At 39.2% G+C, this 23,397-nt stretch overlaps 1 protein-coding gene and 1 long non-coding RNA gene across 11 annotated transcripts in view; one reads left to right on the top strand and one right to left on the bottom strand.

Annotated features, from left to right (window-relative positions):
• MAPRE2 (microtubule associated protein RP/EB family member 2) overlaps positions 1 to 6,460 on the bottom strand; it is a 165,653-nt gene extending 159,193 nt beyond the window's left edge. The window contains exon 1 of one of the 2 annotated variants that reach the window (XM_050767299.1): positions 6,320 to 6,460. Coding sequence is in view for 1 of the 2 variants with exons in the window: in XM_050767298.1 (XP_050623255.1) it covers positions 4,845 to 4,868 (24 nt within the window). In the remaining variant the exon portion in view is untranslated. Of the gene's footprint in view, positions 1 to 4,844; positions 5,082 to 6,319 lie in introns of those variants that run through there. The other variant, XM_050767298.1, reaches the window with a different exon arrangement.
• A 94-nt stretch (positions 6,461 to 6,554) lies between these two features.
• The window catches only part of LOC126941064 (uncharacterized), a 93,958-nt gene continuing 77,115 nt past the window's right edge, over positions 6,555 to 23,397 (top strand). For 8 of the 9 annotated variants that reach the window (XR_007721071.1, XR_007721074.1, XR_007721070.1 and 5 more), the window contains exon 1: positions 6,555 to 17,363. This is a non-coding gene — a long non-coding RNA (uncharacterized LOC126941064). The remainder of the gene's footprint in view (positions 17,364 to 23,397) is intronic. The other variant, XR_007721069.1, reaches the window with a different exon arrangement.

The raw sequence follows: 23,397 nt of genomic DNA on the forward strand, positions 1-23,397 counted from the left end.
TTCACACTGGGATGGCTCTTAAGGACATGCTTTCACATCTTCTAGAGCTCTGGAAATGATTACTAGTTAGTATTGCACTATTTGGGCTTTTTGGATTCAGAAGTTATACGGTTGACCATATCACTAAAATTCATATATTTAGAAATATACTGCTTTTTGCAAAGTACGTACACAAGAAGAATATGAAAATAAACTCTTTTATTTTTAGTGATTAGTTGACCTATAGTTGATAACTCCTTTTTTCTTAACCTTCTCTAAGGGAAACAAAAACAAAAACAAAAAAAACTAAGGCTTTAAGTGAAGAAATTTTTATTTAAAATTTGAAGTATGTTAAACTGGGGTAAATCAGAGGTCTGCAGTTTTGCTGTCAATATTCTAGGTTTTGTGGGCATACAGTCTGGTTCAACAATTCCATGCTGCCACAGCCATAGACAAGATGTCAACAAATAAGTGTGGCTGCAGTCCAATGAAACTTTATTTTGGACACAGAGATTTGAATTTTATATAATTTTCAAGTGTCCTCAAGTATTTTCTTCTTTGAATATTTTTCCATGACTGAAAAAATATAAAAAGCCATCTTGGCTTCAAGGTCATACAAAACAAACAATGGGTCACAGTTTGCTGATCCTAGAAACAGATGGAGTCGTGAGTTTCATCTCAACACAGCTTAATGTAATTGTATGAAGTTTGTCAGTGATTTTAGAAGTAATAGATTACTAGATTAGGTTTATTGGAAGCAAATTTACCAATTAATTATATTCGATAAAGCTCTGGTGTAAGAAACATAATTTTGGATACTTCTCAAATCTTGCAAATTTGGAACAAAAATTTTGTGAAATGAAGAGGTTTGAAATACCAAAGCCAGACTTTTTATTATCTCAGATTAAAGAGTATAAATTCTCTTTCAATGTTTAAGATGGTTGCAGTTGAATTATATAGAGTTGGATGTATTCTTTGTGGCCTCCAATAGGTGAATGCTGCAAGGAGAGATGGGAATGTGCTTTGAGGGAGACAGTCAAGCATAAATTGGAAGACTCCTTAGTGAAGAGGCACCAGGCATTTAAGATTTCTATGGGTGGTGGAACTAATCTGTAAGGGTCTCTAGTAAAGTTTACACTTCTATGACTTGGAAAAAGATTTGAAGAACTTATTATTATGGTTACCTAGATAAAAAGCTAAAGATGGCTCAAAATGTTTGGGGTTGGTTAATTCCAAAGGTTAATTACTTAAGAATAAAGTTGGCTGGGCGTGGTGGCTCACGCCTGTAATCCCAGCACTTTGGGAGGCTGAGACGGGTGGATCACGAGGTCAGGAGATCGAGACCATCCTGGCTAACACAGTAAAACCCCGTTTCACTAAAAATACAAAAAATTAGCCAGGTGTGGTGGCAGGTGCTTGTAGTCCCAGCTACTCGGGAAGCTGAGGCAGGAAAATGGAGTGAACCCGGGAGGTGGAGCTTGCAGTGAGCTGAGATGGCGCCACTGCACTCCAGGCTGGGTGACAGAGCAAGACTCCAGCTCAAAAAAAAAAAAAAAAAAAAAAGAACGAAGTCGCTGAGAGAATGATGTATGTGAGTAGAGTAGTTTCTACTTTTTGAGGAAGGAGTTAATTCAAACCAGTCTTGTGTAGCCAAAGCCTCAAGGCAAGACGGCATCAAAACCTATATGATGCAATAAACACTGGAAAAGGAGTCAATAATCCAGGAGTCAATGCCTTGGCATTGCCGGGATCACCTAACTTGTTGGATTCACTTGCGTAATTTGGCACCTGGGAATACCATTTACCCAATTATGTTTAAGCTTTGATATGTTAATAAGACCAGAGGGCTGTATAAATTTAAGGTAATAAGACTGGGTGGTTCTCATCTGTTCTCAAACACTTTAGAGCTTATAAAATTGAGATGACACACTTTCTCCTACTCTACCCCTTTTAGCCTACTTGTAAATATTACAGAGCTATGTATATATCATACTCTGAGAAACAGTTTCTCACTAATATGAAGTAATCTGATTAGTCTTTTTTTTTTTTTTTGGATGGCCTCTCCCTCTGTTCCCCAGGCTGGAGTGCAGTGGTGCAATCTTGGATCACTGCAACTTCTGCTGCCTCCCCAGGTTCAAGTGATCCTCTCATCTCAGCCTCTCGAGTAGCTGGGACTACAGGAGTGTGCCACCATGCCTAGCTAATTTTCATATTTTTTAGTAGAGACGGGATTTCACCATGTTTGGCCAGGCTGGTCTTGAACTCCTGACCTCAGGTGATCCGCCCACCTTGGCCTCCCAAAGTTAGTTCTGTTTTTCTAAATTACTTTATCTCTTATGCCTCCCAAAAAGGTGTTGACATTTCAGAAGTGCCTCTCCAGTTCTTTTTCTAAGCTACATAGAAGTGAGAATGAATGCATTTATATCATTTTGGCCTTTGGAAATTCTTATTAACATATAGTTTTGGTTGTACTTATCACAAAATACATCCAACTTCTTACTTTTAATATGCTGGCGATTTAAATGTACTTATGCTAGTTCAATGGCCAATACACAGGTGAAAATAAAAGCTATTTAACTGTCAATCTATTCTATAATGTCTCTCCTAGCTCATTAAATTCATATGTGGTTTTTCACAATAATAAGCAGAGAGTGAAATTTTGTGAAGTGATTCTTTGGCCCATCAGAGTGTGGTTAAATGTGATAATAATTATTAGTTATGCTCAAAATGCTAAATTGTTGGGTATAAAATGTAAGTGAACAAATGAGCTATCATAACAAGAAAGAATTGTAACAGGACTTCGGCTTTTATATATCTGGAATGTCTGTCTTGGAAAACAACAAACTGAATGTACTCAGGACGCTTTGGTTTTCAGTGTTCTCCCCAACTTTTGATACTCTTCAGTACGAACAAGCAGTATCAGTAACTCACAAAGTCTGTGCGCCTGCTTTGGGGGCTACAGACATTAAGGCCCCCACGAGAAAATAGAATACCAAGCAAGCTACAATAGATGCTATAAGAGAGGTTCAGATGAAGTTCAACGGCCAACAATATTGAGTGCTTGCTGTGTGCAAGACACCGTTGTTCCTCCTTAAAGAAATTGAGGGCCGGTGCCGTGGCTCACGCCTGTAATCCCAGAACTTTGGAAGGCCAAGGCAGGTGGATCACCTCAGGTCAGGAGTTCAAGACCAGCCTGGCCAACATGGCAAAACCCCATCTCTGTAAAAATATAAAAATTAGCTGGGCATGACGGTGTGTGCCTGTAATCCCAGCTACTCAGGAGGCTGAGGCAGGAGAATCACTTGAACCCAGAAGCAGAGGTTGCAGTGAGCCAAAATTGTGCCGGCCTGGGCAACAGAGTGAGACTCCGTCTCAAAAAAAAAAAAAGAAAAGGAAATTCAGGATGGGGAAGAAAGCATTTAGACAACAGTACAGAGGGTGACAGTGACATTAAAAATAGTGTCTTCACTATTTTTATTTATTGGTATTAAAACTGAAAGAAGAAAAAGAAAGTTTGTTTTTTGACGACTCTAAGATAACCTGTTTAAAGATGCAAAGAACCAGAAATAACAGGTTATCCTGGAGTCATTCTTTTGGGATGACTTTTTTTTAAAGGCAAGAAACCTTTGGTTAATAGCCAATACAAGGTTTTAAGTAAAATGTTAAGTGTAACCATTTCTATTTAAATAGATCCTTTAATCCACTCCTGGATGTATAATTAAGTAATATTTGACTTTTTTGTATGCAAAAGTTATGTGTTACATATTCATCCTACTTCACATAACTGAAATAACCCAAACCAGTTTACACTTTCCCAACAGTTTTTTTTTATATGCTTCCCACCAAGGAAGTTACAGGATGTCTAGTTAGCTTTGTGTTTCCTCTTCTAACAGAAGAGAGCATTATATGAAACAGGCAGAATGGGGTACTTAAAGGGAGTGGCTCCTGCAAGCTAGTAGATCCTGATCAGATATTAAAATGTGCTTTCAAAGGAGTGGAGTTTGTGCCTGTCAACAAACTACTCGCTGTAATTACTTCCTATTCACAGGGATCGCTGTGCAGCCTGCTGACTCACCAGGCTGCTGGAGTATGTTTCTGCTGGGTTTCCCTACTGCCTGCTACACATGAGTCATCACAGGAATGGAAGTTTCTATCCGTTTCCCTTAACAACAGTGCAGAAACCAGGCATTGAAGTAAGCTTCGATCTTTCCAATCAGACCCTAGCCAGGCAAGGGAAAAATGATGTGGTAGGTGTCACCACCAGCTAGGCTGCTAGATCACAGCTCCCCACCCCAGGGTGTTAGTCATCGGCACTCCAGTTTCAGCGTCTTTTCTCTCACCCACCCAAGTAGTTAAAGTGGCATCTTGTCTTGCAATACCTGCTGCTTGCTGGTGGCCACTGAACTCTTCCTTTGCTATAGAGTTTTCCCAACTTGGCTGCACAATGAAGTCACCTGGAGTTGTTTGTTTTTGCTTTTAAATACTATGCCTATTTCTCACTCCCAAACAACCTGATTTAAATAGTTTGGGATGTGATCAGGACATCAGGAGTTCTCAAAGCTCCCCAGGTGATTCCATATGCAGCAAAATTTTAGAACCAGTGCTTTGATAGAGACCCACACAAGAAAAATTTACCAGTTAAGCTTATCTACCAATCACTTGGTGAGCTCCCAGACCTCTTATCTTACCCCTAACTGATGTCTTTAATCAGTTTGGCAGAAAAGAACGAAAGCAAAGTAAGGAAGCATTTCATTTCCAGAGGGGACACAGGCTAACCAAGAACCATACCCCTTTTGCTTGATAAAAATTTGGCCAAATTTAGCGTTCAAGAGAAGCAGGGGAAATGTTGCCATTCTTCAGATTACCTTTTGATCTCTGTTCTGTTTCATTCCACAGTGTCCTGTTCAGCAAAGGTGTAAATTGCGGGTCCTCAGATTAGAAGTAGGTGCTGCGTCTGACCACAATCGCGACCGGTCTGCACACTTCACCCCAGCTGGGACCGAACCTCCGCCTCGCAGCGCGGCCCCAAGGTCGATACTATGCTAATCAAGGAAGTTCTTCCGTTTCGGTGCGCGCTGGCGCGGGTTTGAGCGCTTAACCCTTGATTCTACATTGACAGCACGATAGTGTTTTTAGTGACCTCTTCCTGCCTAGCGGGTCTGCACTATTTTCCTTTTGTTCTTCTTCTTCTTCTTCTTTTTTTTTTTTGGAAAAGGAGATGTGAGCAAGTGATAGAGAAGACACTCAGGGAGGGGACAGCAGTGTTGGCTGGTGCGGAGGTGAAGGAACGGCTAACGTTCGGAATATTAATTACTCCCCGCGCTACTGACCCTGCGAGGACTAGCAGGAGGGGCCTGGGGGTTAAGACAAAGGCTTCTCCTGATCAAATGGCTGCAGCGCCCCTTCTCCGAGGTTACGGCTCTGCCCTCGGCACTGGATTGACGAAGTCACTGGAGGAGTGACCAAACCCACTAGCCCTTTTGGGGTCTGAAAGTCAGCTTTATCGAGCACCCCAGGTTCAGAGGGGACGGCTTTCCGCGTCCACCCCTCTCCCGGCTCTTTGTGGGATTTCTGGCTTCAGCATAGCCCTTCTAAGTGTAGACCGAAGAATTTCCCACTGAGCGGAGTGCGAAGTCGCTGAGTAGCCCTCGCCCTGCGCTCCCGTGCTCCCTGCAGAAGAGCCGCTTGAGCGCAGAATAACAACCCGCTTCCTTTTGCGCCCACCCGGCTCCTGAGTCCCGGGAGCGCGGATGGTGGCCGGTGTCGGAGTGGGAGAGTAGTGGCTGCCGAAGGGGAAGTGCCCGGGGTCCGGGGGATGCTCCCAGGCGGGCGAGCGCCAGCGCGCTACACTTCCTGATCTGTCCCCAAGCGCGCAGCCCCTGCCAGCGCCCCCAGCTCTCTCAGTCCCGGCTCCCAGCTAGAGCCTGGAGGATCTTGCGCCGCGGTCGCGCAATCACGAGCCCCCCTCCTTCACCAACGCCGTCTTCCTACCCTGGACAGCCCCAGCCTCACCCCTTAGAACCAGTCCACTTCGCTTCTGCCAGCGTGGCAGCCCCAACTCCCTCCCTCCCCTTTTCTGGGGTGCACAGAGCTGGGGCCCCGAACCAGAGATGCTACACGCGGGAGCGCGGCGGGGTGCACACCGAGACCGCCTAGCCGACCCCTGCACAACTTCTTGCTGGACTCTGGACCCCCTGTTCCGCTTGCTCGGAGCCCCGTGGGCTGCAGAACTCAGCGGCAGGAGGAGGGGCGGCCAGCCCCTGGCCTGGGAGGGACTGCTCCAGGGCAGGGGGTGTCGGGGTGAGCCAGGGCGGTACCGCTTTAAATGCACTTGACTCACCTGCTCCGGCGCTGTCGCCTCCTTCCTCTGCTGACAGCTGGGGGCTTTGTTTTCTCCACCCACCCGGCCCGCCGCGCTCCGCCCCCTCTGTCGCACGTGACTCGCAGTCTGCCACCGCCGCCGCCGCTCCGCGAGTCCACCCGAGAGAGCCCGGCCAGCGCCGCCCCTTCCCGCGGGTGCGGGTGCGGGTGCGGGTGCGGGTGCGGGTGCGGGTGCGGGTGCGGGTGCAGGTGGGCGCCCCGCTGGGCAGGTCCGAGCCGACCCGCCTAAAGACGCTGTCTCAGGCCAAAGGAAGACAGGATGAATTCGTGACAGGGAAGAAAGTGCCAGCGGGTGAAATAAACTAAGTAGTTTGACCCCACTCGTGAGGGAGGAGGCGCGGCTTGCAGAGGGGGGCTTGAAAAGGCGCTGCCACACCCTGAATTAAGTACCTGCAAACGGGGGCTTGCACACCAACCGGGGAGCATCTGCTTTTTACACCAAGTGTTTGTACTTCTACCTGGAGCAAGATTCATAATAAGGGGCAAACTAGTTTTGTCATGAATATTACTAATTAAACTAGGCAATTCTAATTCAACTAACAATTTAATAATAGCATGTTTTATTGGGGTTTAAAATCTGCTTGTTGATGCTGTTGATATTTGGGTTCTATTTGGAAAGTGGAGTGCAGGCTGGAGAAGCGAACTCCAGAAGTTTACTGCTTGTCCATTTGGAACAGCAGCTATTTTTAATGAAATGAGAACATGTTCTGGCTTCAAGATCCAGCTCAAGATCTGCTGCTTTTGGAAGTGGTCCCGACCCGCGCTGGTCGCAGTGATCTCTAAGTGTTTGAAACAGCAAGGATTTGTCTGAATCCTGTTAGCTCTTGGAAAACACATTATATACCTTTCCTCCCGCGCCCTACAAATTGCTACTCAGGAGGAAAGATTGTCTGTATCTCCCCCAGCGTTCATTAAAGCCAAGTCTTCGTAGTGGAGTGATTTAGCACGGTGCTTCTCAAATTTTAAGAGGGATCACCTGGGGATATTGTTGAAGCCAAATTTGAGCGTGTCTGGAGTTGGGCCTGAGATTCTGCATTTCTAGCAAACTCCCAGGTAATGGCATTGCTGCTAGTTTGAGGACCACGTTTTCAGTAGAGAGGTGTTGATCCTCGCTTTGGCATTAGCCAGTCTATTTTGAGTCTTGACTACACCACCTGCAAGCTGTATGACCTTAGGCAAGTTTCTCAACATTTAAGCCTCACATGCTGTAAAATAGGGATGATACTAATTTCCACCTCATAGGGTTGTCTTGAAGATTAAGTGAGAAAGTCCATATAAGGCACTTAGCGTAGTACCTGGCACACATAGCTAGGGTTCAGAAAATGCTAGCTAATTCACTGTGGAGGTCATCCTTGCAGGGGGAAAGCTGGCACCAGGTGCAGCATGGCTGCAGGGGAAGCAATGTGTGAAATGGGCACGAGAGTGAGGTCGCCAGCCCAAGAACGAGGACTGTGCCCTGCAGTGCCTGGTATGTGCCGGATGTGTAGGATATGTTTGACGAATAAATAAATGACTATAATGTGGAACAGATAATATGTGTTCAAAAAGTTCTGCTTTTCCTTTAAATCATGATAAATTAGTTCTGAGACATTGAATTAAAAATCATTTTGCTTTCTATTACAGATAATGTCCAGCTGCCTGTCACATGGGTAATCTATTTTAATATCTGAGACAGTACATGGATTGTTAAGGTTTAGTACATTTTTTATCTTCATTAAAAACCTTGAAATTTAAATTTAAATGAATTTATTAATGAAGATTTGGTATTCTTAGCTCTGAAAATGAATGGCTGTTGTCATCATAGTTCTCATATCTTCCTTCCTTGCTTCTTCTCCTCTCTCTGTCCTCCAATAGTGTTTCCTCAGACTCATTTCTTGTCTTTTTTCCCACTCTGCCATTTTCATTAGAAATTTTATGTGTGTCTTCGGTTCATCTTTCAAGTGTGTGTGGATTACTTCTGAATCTGTACCCATATTCTTAACCTATTTGCAAGCCTTATTTCTGCCTTTCCCTTACTTGTTAGGAATTTCCATTTCTATGGGCTTTAAAAAATTTATTTATTTTTCCACTTGAACTCTATTTTTATTTGTGTAAATGTATGGGGTACCCGAAAGATTTTCACATGTATATAATGCATAGTGATCAAGTCAGCGTATTTACGGTGTCTATCACCTGAGTATAATATGTGTATATACATATATTTTTAAGTATAGTCATCTTATTCTCTAGCACACATTAAATTACCTCTTTTTATCTTACTATATTTTTGTACACTTTAACTCACTTCTCTTCATCCTCCTCCCCCTCACTCCACTCACCTTACTCAGTTTCTTTGTCTGTATTTCCACTCTCTAATTCCATGTGTTCAGATTTCTTAGTTTCCACAATATGTGAGAACATACTACATCATTTTGTGCTTGGCTTATTTCACTTATGATAATCTCCAGTTTCATCCATGTTGCTGCAAATAACACAATTTCATTATTTTTAATGGATGAATCATATTTCATTCTGTATATACACTACATTTTCTTTATCTTTTCATCTGTTGATAGATACTTATGTTGATTCCATATCTTTGAAGTTGTGAATAGTGCTGCAATAAACATGGCAGTTCAGGTATCTCTTTGATATATTGATTTATTTTCCTTTGGGTAGATGCCCAATAGTAGGATTGCTGGATCAAATGGTAATTCTATTTATAGTTTTCTTGAGAAATTGCCATGCTGTTTTATATAGTGGCTATACAACTTTATATTCCCACTAACAGTGTATTAAAGAGTTCTCTTCTGCACATCCCAGCCAGCATTTGCTATTTTTTTGTCTCTTTAATAATAGCCATTCTGACTGTGGTATGATAGATGATATCTCATTGTGGTTTTGATTTGAGTTTCTTTGATTATTAATAATGTTGTACATTTTTTTCCTTAAACCTGTTGGCTATTTGTAGTCCTATTTTGAAAAAGGTCTACTCATGTCCTTTGCCCACTTTTTGATGGGTTTAGTTTTTTTTTTTCCGGTTGAGTTGTTTGAGTTCCTTATGTATTCTAGATATTAGTCCCCTGTAAAATGAATATTTGGCAAATATTTTCTCTCATTCAACAGGTTGTCTTTCATTCTGTTATTTCTTTTGCTGTGCAGAATTTTTTTTAGCTTAATTAAATTACATTTGTCTATTTTTGTTTTTGTTGTCTGTGTTATTGAGATCTTAGTTATAAATTCTTTACCTAGACCAATGTCCAGGAGAGTTTTTCCTAGTTTTCTTCTAGTATTTTTGTAGTTTGGGGTCTTACCTTTAAGTTTTTAATCCATTTTTAGTTGATTTTTGTATATGTTGAGAGATAGGGGGTCCAGTTTCACTCTTCTGAATGTGGCTATTCCATTTTCTCAGCACCATTAATTTAAGAGGATGTCCTTTCCCAGTGCAAGTTCTCGTCAGCTTTGTCAAAGATCAGTTGGCTATAAATCTGTTGCTTTATTTCTATGTTCTCTATTCTATTCCATTGGTCAATGTGGCTGCCCACTAGATTTTAGTGTGTTCTAAATTAAACCCCTTTCTCCTCCCATAAAACTGATACCTCCTTGATGATAAATCAAGATGATTATTTACATTGGAGAGCCCTCAGTGCTAATCCAGGGACATGGCAAGGGTGTGGAACCCAGTGTGATTTATCCCAACTACCTTCCTGCTGTTCCCAGGTATTTCTTTGAGATATTGCTCTCAACAGTGACTGGTGTCAACTCATGTATATGTATATACCACCTACTGGTGTAACAGTAACATATGCAGTTGTGGGATGCTACATAAATGGTGACCGAGCTAGTGAGAGATTGTATCAGTTAGGGCAGGCTAAATTATATTGCTGTAACAAATGCCATCAAAATCTCAGTGGCTTAATACAACAAAAGTAAATTTCCTCCTCATGCAAAATTTCCAGTGCTGCTATCACAGTGACTCATTGTTCTAGCCTGCTTCATTCCTGTGAATTTCCCTGAGCACCATGGCAGAGAGGATGCAGAGGACTATGCACCAAACCTCAAGTGCTTTCACCCAGAAATGATACAGGTCACTTCTCACATTTCTCTGGTCAAGGAAAGTTACATGGTCATTACCTAACTTTAAGGGCTATGTTTACATTTCTAGGAATCACCAAGATTCCTAGAAAGTAGGAATCTTGGTGATTGTGAGTAATGGCTGCCACAGGGATCCATTTCACCTAGGAGGGTTGGGGATAAAGTTAGACTGAAATAGTCTAGCTATAGCAGGGGATAAGCAATAGGTTACCAGTTCAAGGTAGGTACTCAGTTACTTGTAAAGTCTTTGGGAAACATGAATGTTGTTGTTATCATTATAAAATATCATGTAGAAAAACACTTAAAGGTGACAAATTCTCTCTCTCTGCCTGTCAGGGTTATCTTATGATTTAGCCAAGGTTAGTCTACTCCAGGCAAGAGTGGAGTTTTATCATCCAAACTCTTCTGTGACACAGCGTTCGGCAAAGATCATCTATCTTGATGATACCCTAGGGCACACACCAACCGTTAGGTAAGTAAGGTTACATTAACACAAATAAATTTGCTAATTTTGATGGCATTGTTGGTCATTTGCTCCTTGAGGAGTGAAGGTATGTGTATAAAGAATGAAATATTTTAGTGGTGTCAAATTGTCCTATGTTTTTCCCATGATTGTCTGATTATGCGTTGCCAAATAATTTTCTTGTCATGTTCATGGGAATGTTGAAATAAAGCTTTGTGAATAAAATTCAGTTCGTAAATAAAGGGAAAAAACATGGATATCAATGTGAGAAAAATAAAGTCATGGTTTTCAATAAGTTTTGGGTTTCTTTCTCCAAAGGGCAGAGATTATGTCAACTAAACTTCCTTCCTGCATCTCCCTGCGCTTCATGTGCTTAAAAGAGATAAAGGACTGATGGATGCTGTAAACTCTAAAGTGCTATGCAGATATAAGATATTGTAATGTGTTTCTGGGCACTGAATAATGTTCTTGATCTCAACAATTTTGTTTGTCTTTGCCCACATCCATCAGTGACATCTACTCTCCTTTTAAACCATTTACTTCTTTATAAGACTGCTACCAATTAAATATTTTTATATAATATGAGCATCTTTCCAAAGCTGATATTCTGAGAGTTTCAATCACACATTTCCAAGGATATCTAGCACAAGGGACTAAGGAGAGGCAGAGTTTATCAATTAATGTTTTAAGGTGTTTACTAAAATTATTTTAATTTTATATAATTAATTTTTGTCTCTGAGTCCTTGCTAAGTTGTAAGTTGCTTTAAATATAAATCAAGAAATATGCTACAGTGAACTACTTATAAATATATTGGCAATACCCTGTGAAACTGAGATGGAAGTGTTCATTACCAAGATATGATAGTGTTTATTAAGATGAGTAGCAAAGGTGGCATGAAATAACAGCTTGCAGGGATCACTGCTTTATGATGACTCTAGCGTTTATTCATGGAGTAAGTGTTGCAATAAAAAATAATACCACCTTCAAAGAACTCTGTGGGCTCTTAGGAATATTTGTGAGTTAGCTAAAAAGTGTCATCATTTTATAAGTGAAGTTCGGGAGAAAGCTTAAATGACTCATCCATGTCCTAATTTCTAACTATGACCACTGGCAAAAACTGCTGCCTGCATAAGATAACATAGAATGGAAAAACAAAATTATTATATGATATATATTTGGGTGTATATTATAAGCTATGTTTAATGTACATCAAAAGGAGAAAAATTGTTACCTTTGCTTATGCAAAGCCACTATGTGATAGAAATGTTTATGGTTTTATGTCACACTGAAAACAAACTCACATGCAAAGAAATAAGTTGAATTTTTTTTAATATGCTGCTTGGAGCAGGTGTAGCTGAAGGTAATCAGTTCTATACATTTTGAAGGCAATGTGTTTAATTAAGTTATTAATTAGTAATTATCTCTTAGACGGTAAAGCTGTCTTCTCAGTCCCCCTCAGTCTCTGAGGCTGAGAGATGGAATTTCTAGTTTTCTGTTGCAGCTCTATGGAGTACAATGCCCGAATGCTTTCTAGGGGTCACTGGGTTCACCATCATCTCATCATGGGATCTTCTGGAAGACGATGTAGCCAGTTTTTCTTGAATCAAAAGCTATTCTTGATTAATTAAACCTAACCTTGCCAGTTGCATCTTCTTTGCAGCTCCCTTATATCCCATCTATGAATTGGTCAGCCAGGGTAAGAATAACAGGGAATTGATTCCTTGACTCTCCTCAGAAGTTTTTTCTCTTGGTCTTCAATTCTTCAACAAATATTTGCTGTTCTTTGGCTTTTTATATTTTAAATTGCTTCAATCTTTCTAAGTTGTAATATCCAGGAGACATTTTTTGTGGCGCTTTCTATTAGGAAGTCTCTGTGTCAGGCTCTGTGACTACCCAAATGGTCTTTGGCTCCAAGGGGCTTCCCACATAGGGAAAGACAGATGTGTCCATAGTGTGGTTCAAGGGGCATTAAAAGGTGTGAACAGAGTGCCCAGAACACTGGGCAGGCAGAAAGAACATCAAAGTGCACTAATTTGTGCATGTCTCGAAGGATGACAAAGAGTGTACTAGGTGAAGATGGTTTTGGTTAAGGCGTGTGTGGGTAAGAGTATTCCAGACAGAAAATGTGAAAGACAAAGCTATAACCAGATTCGAGGATGATGAAATGTTCAATGTGGCTGATGAGTAGGCTTTGAGGAATTGGAGAGATTGCTTGGGGTGACTGGGAAAGTCCTTGTATGTCCGCTGAGATATTTGAATGTAATACAATGGCCAGTGGTCTCCAAAGTGGGGTGAGAACCACTGAAGGGCTTAGTGAGTGATATACTGGGGTGTGGGAAGAAAGTATTAAAACTTGGCTATCTATCCAAAAATGTGAGAAAGGATTTATGCTTTACTAATAAGCAACGTGGATTGACATTGGTACTCTCATTTGGTCCATATATCAGACCGACAGAGGGACTGCTACGTGCAAAGAATACTGAGGGAAGGTTGAGATCCACAGCACTGAGAGGTGTCCTTAAGAACCTTGTTCATTCTTAAAGCAAATTACCATTTATCAGCAATTTATGTGTACTTGGTGAAGTGGATTTATGTATTACATTATCTGGGTTGACCTAAGCCTCACAGAATGGACAAATGACTTAAAAAGATTGAAATAACATGAATATTTCAAATGTTAATAAATTTTAACAAAAGTCCTTGCAAAACTGGTGGATGGTCTTTGAAAAATGAGGATCATACTTTCATAAGCTCATCCAATGAATGCTTCCTCTGTTTGTATATGTGGTTCTATGTGAGGTGTATTCTGCAGCTCTGATAGCCAGAAAAACTAAATATATTTGTAAGTTGCCTTATAACAATAAAAATTTCCAACAAATGTGAAGAATATTCAACCATATTACTCTCACTAAACAACATTTTAGTAATGGCAAAATATTTTTATATACCAGTGATAAATGGAATAAATTAATTAGCTAGGTATGGTGGCATGCACCTGTCGGCCCAGCTATTAGGGAGGCTGAGACAGGATGATTGCTTGAGCCCAGAAGTTAGAAGCTGCAGTGAGCTATGATCACACCACTGCACTCCAGTCTGGAAAACAGAGCACGACATTATTTAAAATAATAATAATAATAATAAATAAATGGCATATAAAATAGAGGTTATTTCATCTGCATCTCATCCTTTAATTTTTCAATTTTTATGTTTTCTTATGTGTATGATATGTTAATGCAGTACTTGTATAATATATGCTATTTACAAATGGATGTGTATATTTGAGATAAATATTTTACTTATAGGAGTGCATGGGCAGAAGGAAAACCTAAAAAGGTATTAGAGAAATGGTGTCTGTGATCTGGTTTGTTTTTAGGAAGATGACTTCAGCCACAGGATGAAACAAATGATGAGAGACTGGAGTCCAGAAGATCAGCCAGAGGGCAAGTATCATGATCCAGATGAAAACTGATGAGGACCTGGCCTAAAACAGTGATAATGATGATAGAGAGGAGAGATCACCAAACATGTGATCTTCAGTAGGAGTGTGTGTGTATGTGTGTGTGTGTGTGTGTGTGTGTATGAATGAGAGAGAGAGAGAGAGGTTATTCCCAGGTTTGTAGCTAGCCAGTCTAAGTAGATAGAACTGTTAGTAGAGACAATGAAATGGGATATCAAGCATGATACTGAGTTCACTTTAGGACATGTCAAGTCAGAGGTCCTTAAGGGATTCTGGAAAGATGTCTAATGGGTGGTTTAAATAAAAATCGTAAGCTCAGGAGAGCTTAAAGATACGGATTTTGCAGTAGCCTTAATTTCTCAATCTGTAGCCCTTTCTACAACAGCTGACCTTAAAAAATAGCCCTTCCTTTAAAGACAAATTAATGTAACAGCTTAACATTTATAATTATTTATAATGAAAATGATTAAGAATCAACTACTGCATTGTATAATGGTAATGGCATTACATCATTACCAAACAATGTTAGAATTTTAAGTGGATATTTAGGCTAGTTTTACACTCTAATGACCTCTTTAAAAGTATATCATTCTTTTCTGGTTTTCCATGTTTACTATTTTGTTATTCCTCAAGGGTTCTCTAGACTGCAGTATATTGTAAGATAATCTGTCTTTCTTGCATCACCTAAAACCTTGTGCAAATGGGTCATTTATTTTCTTTCATTGTGCTACAGAAATAATGATTTTTCTGATCCTGCCTTTCCTTCTTTTTTCTTGAGACAGAGTCTCACTCTGTCACCCAGGCTGGAGTACAGTGGCACAATGTTGACTTACTGCAACCTCCACCTCCCAGGTTCAAATGATTCTTCTGCCTCAACCTCCCAAGTAGATGGGATTACAGGCACACGCCACCACACCCAGCTAATTTTTCTATTTTTAGTAGAGATGCGGTTTCCCTATGTTGGCCAGGCTGGTTTCGAACTCCTGACCTCAAGTGATCCACCTGCCTTGGCCTCCAAAAGTGCTGGGATTACAGGCGTGAGCCACTGCGCCTAACTCTGCCTTTCCTTCTTACGGAACCATGAGCATTGTAAAACCAAAGCACGATTCCTCTTTAACTCTATCCTCTCCGTATTGTTATTGAACAACCTGTCAAAGCATGTTCTTGCTGAGTTACGACAATGCCTTTCAAGCCATGCCATTTCTACACATTTCTTACTGTCATATTGTGATATAATAAGAAATATATATGTGGTCTGTGCCTTGGTTCCTGGCACAGAATTCCTCTAACCCTTTTAATTTCCTGAGCGATAGTGGTGCTAGGTGCATCTTTTGTGCTGATATTTGGTCTTTGGCCCTGGCTCCTGACACAGAGGTCCTAATCCCTTGGAGTTTCCTGGGAGGTAGGAACATTTTTTGTTCTAATGAGGCAACTTGTTCTATTGTGGGCTCCTAGATGGAGGCTAGTCACCAGAAAGACCAAGCTATGATTAGAAGCTTGGAACTTTCAGCTCTTCCCTCAAGCTCCAGGAAAGAGAGAGGGGCTGGAGATTGAGGTAATAATTGGTCATGCCTATGTGATGAAGCCTCCATAAAAATCCCTGAACTGCATAGTTCATAGAACTCCGGGCTGCTGAACACGTGGGGGTACTGGGAGGATAGCTCATTCAGAGAGGGCATGGGAGCTCTGCGCCCCTCCCACGTATCTTGCCCTATGCATCACTTCCATCTTGCTGTCCATCTGTATCCTTTCTAATATACTTTGTAATAAACTGGTAAATGGAAGTAATCTGTTTCCTTGAGTTCTATGAACCATTCTACCAAATTAATCAAACTCAAGGAGGGGGTTGTAGGAACTCCCAGTTTATAGATGGTTGTTCAGAAATTGTGGAGGCCTAGATTTGTGATTGGCATTTCCAGTTCGGGGTAGTTTTGTCGAAGTGAGCCCTTAACCTGTGCGATGTGATGCTATTTCTAGGTAGGTAGTGTGAGAATTGAGTTAAATTGTAGGATGTCCAGTTGGTGTCTGTTGGAGAATTGCTTGGTGTGTGGAGAAGCCCACTCCCCAACATTTTGGTAGCCAAAAGTGTGAGAGTGTCAACTTTGTAAGAGAAGAAAAAGTATTTGTGTTTCCCTTATCTTATACTTATTAAGCACTTGCGGATAATTTACTAGTAAAATTTCAGGCTTCATACAATTTTATTTGTAATATTTATCTCATAAATATGATTTTATGCCAAAAATATATTTATTTAAATTTTGAATTTTCTTATGTTTTGTGGCATTTTATTATTTAATATTTCCAGCACTTATGCTGTGATTTCCTTATAAAATTGGAATTTATTTTAGTGTAGGAATGTCTCTGTCTCCACTAGAATATGGGGCCCAAGAGGACAAGAATTCTTGTCTTTTAGTTTACTGGTCTGTCTGCAGGGTATAGAACTGTGTCTGAGATATGACAGATGATAAATAAATACTTTTGAATGAACAAAAGAATACATAAATAAATAAAAGAACAGAATAGATTCATAAATATATCTTGATTTGAATTATTTTCCTGTCGTTTTAATCCAAATCTTCTTTACCACATTGTATTTTTTCTCTGTAATTTAGTGACTCCAATTTTTTTTTTTTTTTTGAGACGGAGTCTCACTCTGTCGCCCAGGCAGGAGTGCAGTGGCACAATCTCGGCTCACTGCAGCCCCGCCTCCTGGGTTCAAGCGATTCTCCTGCCTCAGCCTCCTGAGTAGCTGGGAGTACAGGCACACGCCACCACGCCTAGCTAATTTTTGTATTTTTAGTAGACACGGGGTTTCACCATATTGGCTAGGCTGGAGTGACTCCATTTTTTAAAAACACAATGTAATATAAATTTATTGTAAGATAGTAACTTTCACATATACAAGTTTCAGTCATTCAGCATGTAGGAGAAAATGTCCTTTTTATCTTCTTTTAGCTAACAGACATCCTGAAGACAACAAACATCTTATATGAGTCTCCAAACAAGAGGTAGGCAAGTTAAGATTAGTCTGAAAAATAAAATGCAGCATTCGTAAGAAACAGTTTTCTTTAGAATATGGCATACGAAATTTAAAAGGAAGGCATAAAATATAGTATATAACAATAATAGAACAAGAGACCTTAAAATGAATTTCTTAAAGACAATGACTATCTGTACCAGTGAAGTGCTAATCATATGCTACATTTCAAGGCATTGCTAAGATAGCATTTAACCACATCCACAAATTAATTCTTGCCATTAGAGTATTAACATTTCGCAAAATGTTTTTCTCCCATCTAAATTCTGGGAAGAGCAATTGGGAAAAAAGCCACTTAATTGTCTCAGGGAAATCTAGCTGCTGTGAGCTGTATGTTGGCTCTGGGGATATGGATCAGGACTTCTGTAAATGAGGATAATGGATAGAGAAACAAATCTGCAGTGATGGGAGAGATGGGCCCTGAAACTCCCAAGTCAACTGTGCTTTGGAGAAACACTCACATGCTACCATGTGTTTCTTTGTTCTCCAAGAACATCCATTCTCTTCATCACTCACAAGCACACATTTAGTTTTGTCTCATAACTGGGAGAGTGAATAAATATAGAATACAAAATATATTCTTACTGAGATACCAAACAGGTATATTCATACTCCTCCTCTCCTTTATTTGTTGATTTTCTTTCTTACAAGAATCTTGTAAGATTAGACACATTTTAGACAAGTCACAAACATTACTATGTTAGTTTAATACAAATGCATGTTTATAATAGCAATGATGACATAGGAGCAGGGATCAGGAGTCCACACCACTGCCACAGAAACCTTTATGATGGTTGCAGATCTTTGTGATTATCTCCAGAACAGCGATATGTTTTCATGCCAGGTCAGACTCTGGCTAAAGGCCAGGTTAGCAACATGCTCTTTTATTCATAATGAGCTCTGGCTTGCGTGAACTGGAACCAAGCGCAACGCTTTTGATCCTGACCTCTAGAGACCTCAGATTCCAGAAACGGTGTCTAACTGGCTTTTTCAAATCAGGAGAGAGCACTGTGTATTTAAAGAAGAAAAAGAAATCATCAAAAAGCCTGGAAATAGTCAACTAGTTAAACAGATTATAGTTCAGTTATGTGATAGATTATTTGGTAACTGCCGAAAAAAATCAGCAGTTAAATATATTTAGGTATTTAGGTTAAAGATATTTAGGGGCATGGAAAAATGATCACTTTAATATATTACGGGACAAAAACAAGATTCCAAGGTTTTGAATCTGATATATGCAGTATGATGTCATTTGAGTAAAGTAAGTTCCCATATGTTTTCATGCATAGAAAAGTAAGTAAATAGATAAAGTTGAAGAAAACATTTTAAAATGGTGATATTCCTGATTATAGGGGATTTTTTTTTTTTTTTTTTTTTTACAGAATCTCACTCTGTCTCCCAGGCTGGAGTGTAGTGTCGCGATCTCATGATCTCGGCTCACTGTAACCCCCACCTTCTGGGTTCAGGCGATTCTCCTGCCTCAGCCTCCCGAGTACCTGGGACTACAGACACGCACCCTCATGCCCAGCTAATTTCTGTGTTTTTGTAGAGACGGGGTTTTGCCATGTTGGCCAGGCTGGTCTCAAACTTCTGACCTCAGGTGATCCACCCGCCTCGGCCTCCCAAAGTTTTAACGGACATTTTTATTGGCTTTTGTGTGTCAAAAATCATTCAATCTCTCTCTTTGTATATATACTTGTGTGTGTGTGTGTGTGTTTGGCCTGTGGTGCCGAAGCGAAACAACTGGGCACCACTGCCTAGCCGAGTGAACTAGTAAAATTAACCATCACACTTTTCAAGCATTCATTTTTACATTCTTTTTTTTTTTTTTAGTAATAAGAACATTTTTCAGTTTTTCCTGTTCAGTTCATATACATTTCATGTACATTTTCACTTTCCTAGCAATGGTTACAAATCAGGTGAACTGAGATGACTTAGATGACCTTAGCAGATGAATATTAGAATTTTTACTTAGAGGCCGGGTGCAGTGGCTCACGCCTGTAATCCCAACACTTTGGGAGGCCAAGGCGGGTGAATCACCTGAGGTCAGGAGTTCGAGACTCTGTCTCTACTAAAAATATAAAAATTAGCCAGTGTGGTGGCAGGTGCCTGTAATCCCAGCTACTCAGAAGGCTGAGGCAGGAGAATCACTTGAACTGGGGAGGCAGAGGTTGCAGTGAGCCAAGATTGCACCATTGCACTCCAGCCAAGGGACCAGAGCGTGACTTCATTTAAAAAAAAAAAAAAAAGATTTTTTGCTTAGAATGCTAGGATAGAACTTCTGTCTCCATTGTAGTCTAGGGGGTGCAGATGGGAAACCTGGAACAGATACCATGAAAGAAGCTTGTCTCAAGAAGACTGACACTATGGGAGACATAGCAGGGAGACGGAAAGAAACTGCTGTTGTGATAGCCATTAGTTCCTGAATTAAATCAACTCTAACCTCTGTCCTTCCTCTGGATTTTCAGGGATATGCATTTTTATTACATAATCAAGCTTTTCTGTTACCTGCAACCATGTTTCAGCTAATACTCAATATTTTTCAGATTTTTAACAAATATACATTACTTTTATGCTAACAAAGTAATTATTATATTCATCGATTCTAAGACAAACTTTTTTTTACCTTTTAAAATCCTTGAAATTGGCATGTATTAAACAATCCATGGTATGTCATAATTTAATAGAACTTTCATTCATGGGATACATTAAAAAGTAATGTTGCGAGGCACAGAAAGATAAATATTACATGTTCTCACTCATATAGAAGAAAAAAAGTGGATCTCATGAAGATAGAGAGTAGACTGGTGGTTACCAGAGACCAGGAAGAGTAGGGGAGAGGAGGAAATGAAAAGAAGTTGATTCATGGGTACAAGTATATAGTTTGATAGATTAAGACCTAGTGTTTGATAGATCAGTAGGGTGACTATACCTTACAATAATCTATTGTATATTTCAAGATAGTTGAAAGAGAATAATTTGAATTTTTCTAGCATAGAGAAAAGACAAATATTTAAGATGATGGACATTCCAATTACACTGATTTGCTCTTTACAAATTATATGAATGTATTATCACATTCTCTAAAACTATATATATCTATTATGTGTAATAATAATACATTGATTGTCATATTCAATGATGCGTTAGACTTGATGAAAAACAATGTTTTAGACTTGATCAAAGTATTTTTTAAGAAAGATGGAATGCCAATGCCCAGGACACCTGGAAGGATATGGCATATACTACTGGCACCATATAGCGACCTGAATGACCCTACATTTCTAGATTGGTCCAAGAAGAAATCAGAAGTTTAGAACTTGGCTTTGCTGTACTGCTAAGACTAATATAAGCTAGGCTGATATAGAAGACTTTATTATTGCTATTAAAATGAGGGCAAATGTTTTCCTTTCAAAAACTGTAGATCACTGTTTGAAATAGCTTAGCAGTAAATGATTTTTAATATCTGTTTCCTTTTTCGAGTACTCTATTGTTTTATATGACTTTTTGTTTCAAATGGCTTCAAAATCAACTTCCTCAGTCATGGCATTTCAAGATCTTGCATATATGAGCATTAAATAGTAAAATCGTATCATGCACATGTACGTATGGTATTAAAACACCTTTCAATCTATTATATAATTTGATTCTGTAACTTTTCTGTGAGTTAGGCATGATACTATGATCCCCTTAGTATTCAAGAGACTTTCTGTCACAGAGTAGTCGGTGTAGAGACAGGACTTCCAATGGACTGGAAAGAAAGGACTGATAAATGAAGTTTTATTGCGTGAAGTTATGACCTGTGTCATTAGCAAAGATAGAATACAATTTTAAAGTTTTTGAACCCTAGTTCAAGGTTATAGTTATCAATTCGTGACTATCTTTCTGTTCACATATATATTCTGCCATTAAAATGTCATTGGAGAATGGAGGCCATTGTGATTCACTAATTTTTAAAAGACCTTATTTATTTTGTGATAACTCAGTGTTATGCTGTAAATACTCAACAATAAACTATTTCAGGAACTAAAATCTTAAATGCTACTATAATTTATTGGATTGATTTCAATTTTAAAATGGTTTGGAATATGTATCTTTGACCAGAATTGGTTAACTATGTCTATGATAGTTTTTTATATCATGATAAAAATGATATGAACAGTAACAGTGCACAAAAAATTACTTCTGAAATTCTATGAGCTATGAGTAATGTTAGCGCTGTGACAGAATCTATCAGTGTCTGTGGTAAAATTTATCAGTGGCAAATAGAATAAATCATATCCTCTGTTCCTTGATTAACACAGAATTGTATGTTAACACAGAATTCATTTTGAAATACGTTATATAATTTTAATATGTTAATTTAAGCAAAATGTTAATAATTTTCTCATTTTTATTTAGTTTGATAATGGTCCTATGTTTCTGAGAGAGAAACTAAATGTTTGTTTATTCATTTAAGAAACACTTGTTAAATGGCTCTCCCTCATTTTTCTCACATTACCTGTTGAATTTTCTTCACAGTACTTATAGCTATTAAAAATTATTATTTATTTGACTATTTTTTTTCCCATGCTAAAAGTTAAATTCATGAAAGCAAAGAGATTTTCTTTCTTGATTACCAGTGTATTGCTAATGCCTAGAGTAGTGCCTGATATAGAGAAGGGGCTCAATATATTTTTTGTGATGGCTAAACAGTATGAATGAGAGAGAGACCTCTTGATATACTGGTGTCCTCCCAGCTGAGCCTAGCCTGCCAGTCATTCTCACCAAAGCACCAGACATGTAAACAGCCACCTTGGATGTTCTAATCCAATTGAGTCCAGAAAGGGTATACCCCTAGTCAATATCATGTGGAGCAGAAGAACCACCCAGTTGAGCCTAGTCAACTCACAGAATATGAGAGGTTATAAAATGGCTGCTATTTTAGGACATTGAATTTTGGGGTGGTTTTTAAGCACATCAATAGGTAGCCACAATACTACTGGGTTTTTCTGACTTTTTTTTTTCTTTTGGAAGGTTTTGTTTGTTTGTTTGTTTAAGGAAAGGATCTTGGGATGCCAGGAAGTACAGGATGGTAGGAACTAAATCAGTTAATACATTAAAATATGTTGTTGTTTCAGGTCCATCTTTCTTTTAAATGTTTCTGTGTATTTTTCTGTTCATCCTATTTAACCACACTCACATGAGAAAGAGAAAATTTAAGACATTTTCCCTTTCAAAAGATATACAGTAACATTTTAAATATTAACTCAGAATTGGAATGTCATATTATAAATAATAGTGACTTATTTTTTCTTCTTTGTTCTTAATGATTCACATCTTTCTCTTATTTTTTTTTAAACTAGATTAGTCAGGAATTACAGACAATGGACAAAAAATAATCATAAATTAGGAGATAGCTAGTAGTTAGAATGAATTCAGGGAAAAATCTCCGGTAACTACATCTTTTACATATACTTGCTATTGTAAGAACTCTACACATTTTGTGAATTACTGTCCCAAGTCATTCAGCTACACTTATTATATTTTGTTTTAATTATTTTCTACATCCTCCTCTTTATCAGGTAATGCATTTCTTGAATGCAGAGACTGCATCTTATTTTTCTCTTAGGCGTAGATTTTTTCTAGCATACTGCCTGGCTGCTACATAGTAGGTACTAAAGATGTGTTAGTTACATGGCTATGTGGGAAGAGATAAAGGAGGCTTTTATTTCCTTGGTGAAATAAGCGGGCTTATCTTCTGAAAGTTAAGAAGTAGGATCAGGTTGGGAGCTTGAAAGCATGACATGGGAATTTTTAAGTTTAAGCCACAGGATTTCCAGGTAGTACTGGGATTCCAGGTGAGTTTGGCAGCCATAGGGTTTGGGTTTTGGTTTGGGGTAGGATAGAAGAGGACTTCTCAACTGGCCGCTGCTTCCATTTTATGTAAAAGAGTGGCAGTGAACTAGAGAGATGGAATGTTTTGGTCTTTCAACTTTTGACTGATTAATGGCTTTGAAAAGTAA

Source organism: Macaca thibetana, chromosome 18, assembly GCF_024542745.1.
Source record: "Macaca thibetana thibetana isolate TM-01 chromosome 18, ASM2454274v1, whole genome shotgun sequence".
Lineage (NCBI taxonomy): Eukaryota > Metazoa > Chordata > Mammalia > Primates > Cercopithecidae > Macaca > Macaca thibetana.